At 30.3% G+C, this 12842-nt stretch overlaps 1 protein-coding gene and 1 long non-coding RNA gene across 2 annotated transcripts; one reads left to right on the forward strand and one right to left on the reverse strand.

The window, feature by feature from the left end:
* Window positions 1-6221: 6221 nt before the first annotated feature.
* Window positions 6222-8050, forward strand: LOC115705025 (UDP-glycosyltransferase 76F1). The gene is made up of 2 exons (XM_030632259.2): window positions 6222-6774; window positions 6861-8050. Exons 1-2 carry the CDS (start codon window positions 6291-6293, stop codon window positions 7751-7753), a joined length of 1377 nt encoding a protein of 458 aa, XP_030488119.2. The 5' UTR covers window positions 6222-6290; the 3' UTR covers window positions 7754-8050.
* A 549-nt stretch (window positions 8051-8599) lies between these two features.
* Window positions 8600-11496, reverse strand: LOC133039906 (uncharacterized). The gene is made up of 2 exons (XR_009688855.1): window positions 10949-11496; window positions 8600-9085 (listed from the first exon to the last, which is right to left on the reverse strand). It is a non-coding gene; the product is annotated as an uncharacterized LOC133039906 (long non-coding RNA).
* Between the last annotated feature and the right edge of the window lie 1346 nt (window positions 11497-12842).

The raw sequence follows: 12842 nt of genomic DNA on the forward strand, positions 1-12842 counted from the left end.
TCAAGCTCATGTCTATGCAAACTTTGTACAACAATTCATTATGTACAAATATATATATATGGAAATTTCTCATTAGAAATATTTATTTGCACACCCTACAGGTCTTACTTCACTTTGTGCGAGTAAACTTGCCTGGACTGCGTCATAATATTTTGGTCAAAAACAAAATGTATGTCGATGATTCTCGACAAATCTAATATCATGATCCTTGTTATCTCATGTTAATTTATTGCATATGCAAACATTCAACATCTATAGTCGACGAAAATTTCAATATATGATAATTTCCTCCCATATTGACATAACTTATAGAGATCTCTTTAAATTACATATTTTTTAAATATGTTTATCATTTATAGGTACCTATATAGAACCACTTCAGCGATTCAATTATAATCAAATGTGTTATGTCTAACTTCTCTTGGGAGTCTCTTCTAGAGTATCGTTTCCATCACGGTTATCATTTTTAAATCATCAATACTTTATAACATTAAGGTATCTCCATGAGTACCTCTAGATATAACAACTTCAGGACATATCAAATGAACATTTACTAATAATTTCTATTTTGTTCATTTACGCTTCAGGCGTTTTCAACTCATTCTAACTCAACTTTGAATAATATTGATTTGCGGTTGGTATATATCATTTTGAACTATATCGTTCTTATATACTTTGTGCAAGGATCATTTCTCAAAAATTATCATCGATCCCAACTGCTTCTCTCCCCCGAATTGAGAGAATTTTTAAAAATTATGATATCTAATAATATTAATACACCTGTAGGGATTTCAATATATCACAATGAATCAATATTTGTTTAAACTCGTATATATTATATGATTTTGAACTTCAAGTTCAATAAACTTCAGGTTCAAGTATAATACTTATGAACTTAATTCATTTCTAAGAATTAGTCATACGTGTATAATTAGAAATACATAAATTTACAAATTTTATAAATGCATGATCATATAATCTTATCACATCAATAAAAAAACTATGCAATAAAAATCTAACAATGGCTCAAGATTGTTAAAGAAATATAATTTAAATATTTTCTATGTGCAAATATATGCACAATCTTCTTTTGAGCCTTAAAAACTAACAATGAGAATAATCTTCTAGTTCTTCAACAAAATTTAGTCAAATCCTTTAACAATTTATTGCATATGATTGATCATGTCAAAAGAGCTCAATTCATGAACTTCAGGTTCACTTAATTTGTATTTCAATGAAACTTTCATAAGGTAATGCAAAATCACTACAACATAATCATTACAAGTTTCATTTTTATATACACAAATAATATAATTATATTATTCTCTAAAACATATACACTTTTCAGGAGTCAGTATTATGTTTATCAAACTTTATATTTCTTCAGAAATCACTATCATCAATTCAATGATGTGTATAATATAAAATGTACATGACAACTTCATCATGTTGTTCTAATGGTCAAATAGATATAACCATAATATATCATTCATTTTTCCTTGTATCTTTTCCAAAAAGTCGTCTAATTTATTAATAGACTATTCATCAGTCTAATTATCATGACTTGATATATTATATATTTAAATGTACAACCAGTACATATAATAAGTTATTTCTTATCACTTTCATAACTAGATAAAAGTTATACATCTAGGTACATACAAAGATATTTTACTACTCCAAGTAGCAATTTTATGTAAGACTTCTTCAGGAATATACAAACTGAATTAAATAGTAACTGCATATATACATATCTTGTACCAACAATAGTTTAAAACTATTGATTTCAAGAAATAATAAAATATGTATATATTAATTTGCTTTTGTGAAATCTATATTCTTTGAAATAGAATTTCCTGTCTATTCATTCTCTCCAGGGAATGATATTTAAATATTCTAAATGTATACAATAAATTTGTACAATTCACATTCTATTCAATAATCAAATATACTTTTATCTTGATTATAAGTGTGTCCATACTACAGGTACGCGGATACTATTATTCAATTCCACACATGACATATAGATTTCATGCACTTTCTTCTGGAAATATTTGAGTAGTAAATAATGCCATCGATTATTTAAAATCATTACATTCACTTCGGGAAATAACGTTGAACAAGTAGAATATTATTATAAATTTCTTAAAAATTTATTACTTGTTCATCCATAAAAATAAAAGAAATTATTCAGCAATTTTTTTTACGATATTTCAAAGAATATATGAATACAGTTTTTGTATAATCTCCACGATGTATGCAAAATTTAATCTTTAATATATGCAATAATTTTCAACATTGCAAGTAATAACAATGTATAATAACATGACTAATACGAACAATCTTTCAAATTAATTGAATTCAATTCGTTTCATTCTCTGCAGGGAATGATGAACAATAAATACATGCCTCATGTATTTAAATAACATTAGTCATGCTTATTGTTATTCTTATACTTTCATATTTCAATGCAATTTTCTTAATATTTTTTTTGCGTATTAAAAATCCACTATAAAATTGCATCAATAATAATCATTTTTAATGATTCTTTAGTTGTATTAACACAAATACAATCATTTTTTTGACAAATATAAAATATTTACTTCAGGAAATATTTGTCAAAATCTGTATCGATATTAGATTACTTTTCATTGTCCTTAAAGAATACAAGAACATATATATAAATATGTATTCATCTCTTTCATTATATATCAGTCAACTATATAATGAATATTACGTTTGTATAATTTTCTGGATATATGCAAGATTTTATTGAGGACGCATAATCTTCAGGATATATGTAATATTTTATCGATGATACATAATCTTCAGGATATATGTATAATTTATATATATTTTCTCTACTACATCATAGACACATATATATTGTAAATATTATTAATGATAAGAACATAATTTATATATATGTGAAATCAATAATAAATATATAAAAACATATACATACATATATAATATATAGATATATATATATATAAAAAAAGGAAAACAAAGAATTCTTGAAATTATTTCAGTCAAATGAGTATATATAAATATATATTTAGTGTATCGTGACTTTGAAACAATTCAAGAACTTTAGCAAAATACTTACAATGGGGCTTGGGCAGAGACTCATGTTTGAAGCTTGGGCAGAGACTATCGTACTGATAACGTGTTATAAAATAATATAGAATAATATATAAAATAAGTAAGAAGAAAAGAAGAAGAAGATGAAGAGAGAAAGAGAAATTGAATGAGAATTTCTTAGTTGTTTATTCCAATAGAGTGAATCCCTATTTATACAAATACAAGAGTCAAATATTAAGACACTAAGAAAAAGGAAAACTAAGAAAAAAAGAATGTTGATTACAATTAATGGTAATAAATAAAAGATTTGGACATCTACATAATTATTAATATTTATAACACTAAACTAATTTTTAAAATTTAATTTCTAAACTAGTTTTATTTTGGGGCTTTTTTATTTTTACACTTCAAAACAGTTTTTTTACATTTTTATGAAATTCTACATAGAAACTACTATTGCAACTAACGCGGCAACCTAAATTGCAACAACAAATCGTATAAAAACTCCTATTGCAACTAGCGCTGCAACCACTTTAGAAACCCAAACCGTAAATTTGAAAAAAAAAATTAAAAAAAATAGTATATGGTGTAATTCCCCTTTTATTTTTAATACTCTCCTATCTCATTCTCGTTCACAATATTTAACAAAACTATTTGTTTAAAATATTCAATATATACATATATAATACATAAAAAGTAAGATTAATTACACCAAAACACGTTAACTGTATTTTATTTATAGATATATGATGACTTAATTAATTTAGGTATATGCCCAATGTCATTTTACTTAAATTGGTAGGCGGTATACATTTAAATTAGAATAGGTTTTTTTTTCTCTTCCTATAAAAACTTGTTATTAAGCATTTAATATTAACTTTTTTTTTCTTTTCTAAATCGTTTTCTCTTTCTTCTAAACATTCAATATCATTTCATTTGGCCATTTCATTCCACTAAAAGAGTAGCCTTCACCGAAAAGGAAGTAATAGGTTTAAAACAATATATATATATACCACATTTGTATAGTAAACTCACAATTTTCTTACACTATATTCATAATTTTTTTAATATTAAAAAATAACTCTTTCTCTTTTTTATTTTTTAAAAAACGTTTAAAAAGTTTTTTTAATTACATCGATAATTATTTGAGCTCAAATTTTATATCACCACATCTATTTTTTAAGGATTGTTTTAACATATGTGAAGCATATATTTCATTACCGTGGTCGGAAAAAATAATTAAAATCAGAAGTAACATTTTAGTTTCTTTACTAGAAAATTGAATTTTTAAATATCTACTAATTTTGAAATTAACTTATAAGAAACGAAATATTTAAACATGACTTATTTAAAGTAAATTTATTTAGATACTAGAAAACTTTTAAATATATATGAAATATTATAATATTTATTGTACTAACCCATAAAATTAGATGGTATACTTATTTTATTTAAATATAATATTTTGATTACTTCTTTGTTAATATATAATCTATAAAAGAAAGGAATTGGTTATTTTTATCTTGTTCATCATTTTTTATATCAGAAAAAATATATGTACTTCTTCCCACAACTTAAAATATGCTTTAAAATTGTTAGAAAAAAAAATAAGTAACATTAAGGTATCTTAAATAATAAAATAACATATAATATAACCTAAAAATTAAAAAATAAAATCATAGTTTTAAAGTTATTTGATCAAAATAAGTAACTACATGTGTATGAGAAAAAATTATCTTGAAACTTTTTTATTTTTTTGAGTAAAAAGTAACTAATTGATATATTATTACAACAAAAGCAACCAAAAGGTTACGTTTTTTAAAACTTACGAAACACTAAAATTTCTGGAAGCGAGAATTTTGCAAGTTTTTTCTATTTTTGGTAATAATTTTGAATTGTGGTATTTATATATGCTGATGTGGCACATCAATATTTGTGCAAATAAATTTTTTGAAGGTATTTTTGCAAACAAAATCAATTGTAGGTATATTATTGAAAAAGACCCCTAAAAAATATACGATATATATAATTACAATATTTTTATACATACATATACAATATTACAATACATATACATACAATATATATACAATTAAAAATATATATACATATAATACAAATTCAATAAAACACAAAATACATACATTTATATTATTAAAGTTTAGACTTTTACCTTATTACTGAAATTCGGCCCTCAATACCAACCAAAATCCAACCACCATGCACTACCACAAGAACACAATCTTAACAATAAAAGAAAACCCTAAAAAATTTTACAAAATAAAAAATAAAGCAAGTTACATTAATAAAATTATTAGAGATTATATTTATACTTTTATGGACGTTGAGATTCAACGATTTTTCCACTAAAAGCGGAGGCCGGAGCTACAACCACTACAACCTCTAAGCTCGGTTTATCCTTAAAAACCAAACAAAAGACAATCAAACTCCGAGGATATGCTTTTTGGGTATAAAAAATGCAAGATTTTTAAAACAAATGGGTAAAAATAGATGAAAAATGAAGAAATGGGGGGAACAAAGGGGTGGTTGGGCGACCGTTTCGTGGGTTTGAGAGGAAGAAGGGTTGCTGGTTGTTTTGGGGTTTGACGATAGCGAGAGGGGATTATATAAAAACATATGGTGTCGGTTATTACAAAATAATTGACGCCATATATGTTTTTTTATTAAAATCATAAAATAACATAGGAGTCGGTTATTACAAAATAACCATTAATCTCGTAGAATTATTCAATAAAATTAAAAAAAAAAAATTATCACCTACGGAGTCGGTTATTACAAAATACTCGATTCTGTAGGTGTTTTTATTAAAATTTTATTAATTTGTTCAAAAAAAAAAAAACCCCCTCTTAAGAGACTTGTTTTGTAGTAGAGAAAGAACGTAAGGGTTTGGTCCCCATGTCTAATCTCAACCACTCTAGTTAGTTGAAGCTCATTTTTTTAAAACCCACTCCCTATTTTAAATAAAAAATATATTTAGAGAGCATGGAGATGCTCTTATTAATACAAAATATTAGATCTCCAAAGTTTAAATTTATATATATTGATATAAATTCTGACACGTGCTAAGCAATTTTGAAAGAAATGAATGTTAGTTATGAGACTTATATATAGCCCTTTATCAATCAAAGAGCATAAACAATATATTTCTAAGGAGTGATTGAGAGAAAGAGAAGAGCAGTGTGATAATGGAACAAAAGAAAGGCCAAAGATTGGTGTTATTCCCATTACCATTACAAGGTCATATGAACCCAATGTTAGAACTAGCCAACATACTCCATTCAAGAGGCTTCTCCATCACTTTCATCCACACGACCTTTAACTCTCTCAACCCTTCAAACTACCCTCACTTCACATTCCACTCTTTTCCCGATGGCCTATCACCAACAGAGGCCTCAACATCAAAAAATGACATCCTTTCTTTTCTTTTGCATCTCAACACCAAATGCGTTCAACCCTTTAAGGACTGTTTGGCTACACTACTATCTCAAGCTGCTTTGGATGTCAAACCTTATACTTGCTTGATCTACGATGGTCTATTGAATTTCACTCAAGCTGTTTCATGTAGCCTTAATCTTCCCACGGTCGTTTTAAGAACTGGAGGTGCCTCCTCTTTCGTCGTTTTTGCTGCTTTCCCACTTCTTTGGGAAAAAGGTTACCTTCCAATACAAGGTACCCTTGATCTATTTCTTTTGGAATAATGTTTGTTGGTATATGCATTATTGTACTCTTTTAATGTTAATTTGTGTTTTTATTAGAATCCCGGCTAGAGGAGCAAGTGATAGAGTTTCCACCGCTAAAAGTAAAAGACATACCAACAATGAATACTCCGAATCAAGAGAAATTTGTTGAATTCCTAAAAGCTATCATCAATGCAGCTAAGGCCTCGTCTGGAATCATTTGGAATACATTTGAAGATCTTGAACAGCCATCGTTGGAGTCCTTAAAGAACCAACTCAATATTCCAATGTTCCCAATTGGTCCGTTTCACAAATACAACTCAACCTCTTCTTCAAGCAGTAGTAGTTTGTTAATTGAAGACAAAAGCTCAATCTCATGGCTGAATACTCAAGCGCCCAAATCTGTCATTTACGTAAGCTTTGGAAGCCTTGCGGTTATAGGAGAAGCCCAGTTCTTAGAGATAGCCTGGGGCTTAGCCAATAGCAAGCATCCATTCTTGTGGGTGGTTCGACCTGCATCGGTCAATGGTGCGGAGTGGCTTGAGTCGTTACCAAAAGGGTTTGTAGAGGAGTTGGGTGGGCGTGGACACATAGTGAAATGGGCGCCACAGAAAGAAGTTTTGGGTCATGTAGCCGTGGGAGCATTTTGGACTCATAATGGGTGGAATTCTACGTTGGAGAGTATTTGTGAGGGAGTACCCATGATTTGCATGCCTTGTTTCTCAGATCAAAAGGTGAATGCTGCCTATGTTAGCCGTGTTTGGAAGGTTGGAATTCAACTTGAAAATGGGAAATTTGAAAGAGGTGAGATAGAGCAAAGTATTAGAAAATTAATGAAGGAGAATGAAGGAGAAGAGATTAGATGCCGAGCCTTGAAGCTGAAGGACAAGTCAATCAGTTGCTTAATACAAGGCGGTTCTTCATACCAATCATTGAACAGCTTGGTCAGCCATTTACTTTCTTTAGAATAGTGATCTATCTATTTCCTTGCTAAGAGTAAGAGCCAATAATAAATAATATTCAGTGGTTTCATTGATATGAATAAAAGTGAAGATCTTTTCGAGTTTAAAATATATATTAAAAAATAATATGTGACCTTGCGTTGCTAAGAGTCAGTCATATAATAGTGAGAGAGAAATGGAGACAGTAATGAATTGTCCTCTAATTTCAGGTTAATTATTTTATAATAGTGAGACAAATGAAATGACTTTTATCAAGTTTGTTTGTTTGTTTTATTTTATTGAATTTTGTATTTTGTACGATAAAAAGTACTTGTGTGTTAATTTATTATTTTGCGTTAGAGATCATAAGTTTTTTCTTTATATAAAAAAAACAAGATGATAAAGGTTTAGTGCCATCAAGAAATAAAAACTAATAATATTAGTTAAGACATGGTCCGTGCCTTTTTTGGTGCTCGACACACTACTGCCATTAAATATCAGCTTCTATATAATATTTAATTTAATAAATAGTATAAAAATTAGTAATCAGTCATATGTCATCTTCCACAGCGTTAGCCACGTGAAAGTGATAACAATTACAATGCTTTCATATATATATATATACACGAGAGATATATATGTACACATCTGGAAAGATTTAAATGGTGTAGAAATATTAGGTAGAAAAAATAGTTTATTCTTTCATTTGTATATGTGCCAATTGAATGCTTTGTTACATTCTGAAAAGTTAGGTAGATTTAAATAATTGTAATAATAATTGAATTAGATATTGTTGTTATTATTTACTGTACAAGAAATCTTATTATTATTATTTGGGAAGAAAAGTTTCAATTAAAAATTTAAAACCAAGAGATCTAAAGTTTCGAGAAGGAGCCAATTTATTGATTAATAGATCCTAGCCAATTTTTATTGAAAACAAAACAAGGCCCTACAGACGAAAGTTAACAGTGGCAACAAAGGGTGCCACTTCCATACATACCAGAAAACATCTTAAAACTACCATTATAAGCAGCCCAAGCTCCTAAATTAATTATGAGCACTAGAATTAGGCTAACAACATAGCCGCACCTCATAAATCTTAGAAAGGTTGTTGAGAGTGGCATCAAACAGTCCCCGAGCCAACCACACAGGCGACTTACCAGCCAGCAGACCCTTCACCGCCATTTGCAATCCGAGAAAATAGAGACATTCGACCAACCTTGCTGTAGAATTCTGCAGCACCCCTGCTGGATTGCCACCAGTTCTGCTTCAAAGGAAGACATCACCATCCTTTCAACCGAAAAAGCCTCCACCACTGAACCCGTGATCCCAAATTATCACTGCAACAACCCCGAAGTTACCCTAAAAGGCAGCGTCAACAAAAATATTATATTCATACCAAGGTAAATTTCAAAAAAGATCCAACACACTAGTCGCAGGATTAGGGATGCATATTTTCCCTATGGGATGGTGCCCCGCGGGGACCCGTGCCTAATGGGACGGCCCGTCTAAATAGGGAAGGGGGCGGGGACGGGGATCAAATTTTGTCCCCGAATGTTAAACGGGGCGGGGACAGGGATGACACTCCCCGCCCCGACGGAGACCCGTTTAATTTATTAATTATTTTATATTAATATTTTATAATTTATAAATCCGTTTGTATTATTTTTAGTATATTAATATCATTTTTACAATTTTTGAAGTTGTATTTTTGTATAATAATTACTATATTGAATAGTAAATAATATGTAATATTTTATCTATGATGTAATTTAATAATTTTATACATTTAATTTTTTAAAATAAATTTTATTTTTACAATAGGGGATTCCCCGCCCCATCCTCGCTCCATTAGGGGATATCCCGCCCCGTCCCCAATGGGAAATAAGCGGGGATGGGGCGGGGATAGAGATTAAAATCCTTAACGGGGATGGAAAGAGCACTCCCCACTAATTCCCCGCCCCGTGTGCATCCCTACTCAGGATCCAGCAGCACCTTAGCAGTATCTCCCATTGAACAGCCATCAACATCATCCAAGATTTCTTGCTGAAATTAACTTCATTACAGAAGGGGAGAACCTTCGTGGAATGTAGTGATCCTAGCCCTCCAAAGAACGAAACAGAGAAAGAGGTTTTATCCCTTTCCAAAATCAAAGGGGTACAAGAGGGGATCAATAGCCAATTCACCATGTCTTTATTATCATTAAACTACAAAAATTGTGAGAAAAAACTACAGGGTCCAGATCTCCCAAAGTGGACAGCAATATCGCAATGAAAAAATAAATGAAGAGGGGAATCCTCACCTGAATTGCAAAACACAGATTGAGAACCATTATCAAAAAAAAATTGAATTCTACTGCAAAAGGTAGAATATCTCTAGCTAGATGCCACAAGAAAATTTTTAACGTTTCATGGACCTTACTCATCAATATGAGCTCTAACAATTCCCCAGCATTCTAGCAGCGATTGCAAATACATGCCAAGTATGTTTTCTTAACAGAAAAGGAACTATGAAAGACAGTGTTCCAAAATAATTCATCCTTAGCATCAATCACTACTATATAAAATGGGTCTTTAGCTTCCCTTTTTTCAACCTATTTTATAAAAAAGGAAGCTAAAAGGTGTAAAAATACCCGTCTATTGAAAATTGACATTTACAGGCGATTTTTTTATAAAAACTTTAGGTATAGAATTGTATTATACCATTTAGAGTCGGTTATATGAAATTGCATTATGTAAACGACATTGGGTTTAAGAAATGACCCTATGGCGTCGGTTTATATATAAGAACCGACGGCATAGGGTACACGTGTATGTTGACATGGAACTATTCAAGCTTTTCAAGTGCTCAAATCATCCCAAAGATTTTACTCCACCATTTTTCCCATTATCATCTCTAAAACTTTTTGGGGACCATTAAAGTAAGAAAAATACTAAAGGCTCATTTGGTACGTTTTATTAGCTCTTATTGTATTGTATTGTATATTATATTTTTATATAATACTATATTAAATTTTAATTTATACTAAAATATTATATATTTATAGCTGTCCATAAAAATATTACATGAAATACAATTTAATATAATACAATACAATACGACGTAACAACCGAAACCTAAAAAGCATCATGTCTTATAATTTAATATAATATTTATAAAATATTACTAACCAATCATAACTACTATTGCCTAATATCAATGCACTAAAATAAACCTTGCACCTACCTTGAACGATCTTCTACGGTAATAAGAACACTGTGCTATATGGCTCTTTCAAGTGTTCTCCACCTTCCAATATCATCCAAAACTGTGTCTGTGCGCCACTATCAACTTTTTTTCTCCTCTATTTTTACTTTTAATTCATTCTTTCAAAACTGATCTGGGATGATTAAAAAGTGGACATAATTTAATTATAGAATTAATGATTGTCTTCTAATACTGAAAAGATTACTGTAAAGAGCAATGATGAGCCTGAGGGGACCGTCATATTTGTTGAGGAGAAGCTTTCAAGTATATTTATTGTACTTAATACTTTTTTATCACAGATAGTGACATTGACCAATAATTTTCCCAAACCAACCAACATATTTGAGATCAAGAAAGAATGCCTGATGAGCTATCGGTCATGCTTGATGGTCTATCGATCAATTGGAGGATCGGGAATTTAGTCTCTGCATGTTTGTCTATGTTTCTCGAAACTATGTTTTATTATTATTATTATTATTTTAAAAAAAAATTGTGAAGTATTAAAAAAGAAAAAGAAAACTATCATATTTGCATTGCTATTTTGTAGTATTCAACACAAAATGAATCTGGTGCCCCATAATCACCTCATGATGGAATGTGTGAGACATAATAATATGACACTATTTGTTTTGTGATACTTGACACTTTAACTATCTTTAATACAAGATGTTAATATATGTAATGTTAAATTTGGCACACTGTCCAAATTATTTATTAACTAGGCAATTATTTATTAATGGCAATTATTTATTAATGGCAATTATTCCTTAGGGGATTCACTACAGAGGAAGTAAAGGCAGCAGCTTTCAGTATTCCGAGTGGCAAAGCTCCAGGTCCTGATGGATTCTCTAGTAGTTTTTTCCAAGACAATTGGGAGGCTATTGGTGATGACATAAGTGAAGCAGTCATATCATTTTTGGATTCAGGTAATATTCTCAAAGAAATCAATTCAACTATTATTACCTTGGTTCCAAAAATAAAATGTCCTAACACTGTCAAAGATTTTAGACCAATTGCGTGTTGTAATGTTATTTACAAGATTGCAACAAAGCTTTTGAGTTCTAGAATTCGAGACATTCTTCCTGAAATAATTTCTCCTTCCCAAGGAGGATTTATTAAAGGAAGATTCATAGGGCATAATATTATGATTTGTCAGGACCTGGTGAGACACTATAGTAGGAAAGCCAATAAACCAAGTTGCATGATCAAGCTCGACCTTCAAAAGGCTTATGATACTATTGAGTGGGGATTCTTCGAAGAGATGCTAGAAGGCTTACACTTTCCTAAGGAATTCATTAAGCTAATAATGAATTGTATTACAACTCCGAGGTTCTCTCTTATGTTCAATGGATCCTTACATGGGTTCTTTGAAGCTAATAGGGGACTTAGGCAAGGGGATCCCATGTCTCCTCTGTTATTTGTCTTGGGAATGGAATACTTATCTAGACTTATGAAGAAAATAGGTGAGAAAAAGGACTTCCTATTCCATGATAGATGTGCCTCACATATTGAATCATTTGGCTTTTGCATGTCCTTCTCTTTTGTTATGGAGATACACAGAGCATCACTTATATGCTTCAAGCTCTTAAACTTTTTTCTTTCACTTCTGGGCTTCAACCGAATGCTAGCAAAACTGCAATTTATTGCAGTAACATGAATGAAGGAAGTGTGAAGAACTTGATTAAAGCATCGGGGTTCTCTAGACAAGCTCTGGCATTTACTTATCTGGGGATACCTATTTGTTCTGGGAAGATTTCAGGTAAGGAATGTGAGCTGTTGGTTGAAAAAATGACGGCTAGAATTAAAAGTTGGAGTTCAAGAAATCTCTCATTTGCATGTCGGATCACTCTAATTAACTCTGTATTGATAGCAA

This window comes from Cannabis sativa, chromosome 1, assembly GCF_029168945.1.
Source record: "Cannabis sativa cultivar Pink pepper isolate KNU-18-1 chromosome 1, ASM2916894v1, whole genome shotgun sequence".
Classification (NCBI taxonomy): domain Eukaryota; kingdom Viridiplantae; phylum Streptophyta; class Magnoliopsida; order Rosales; family Cannabaceae; genus Cannabis; species Cannabis sativa.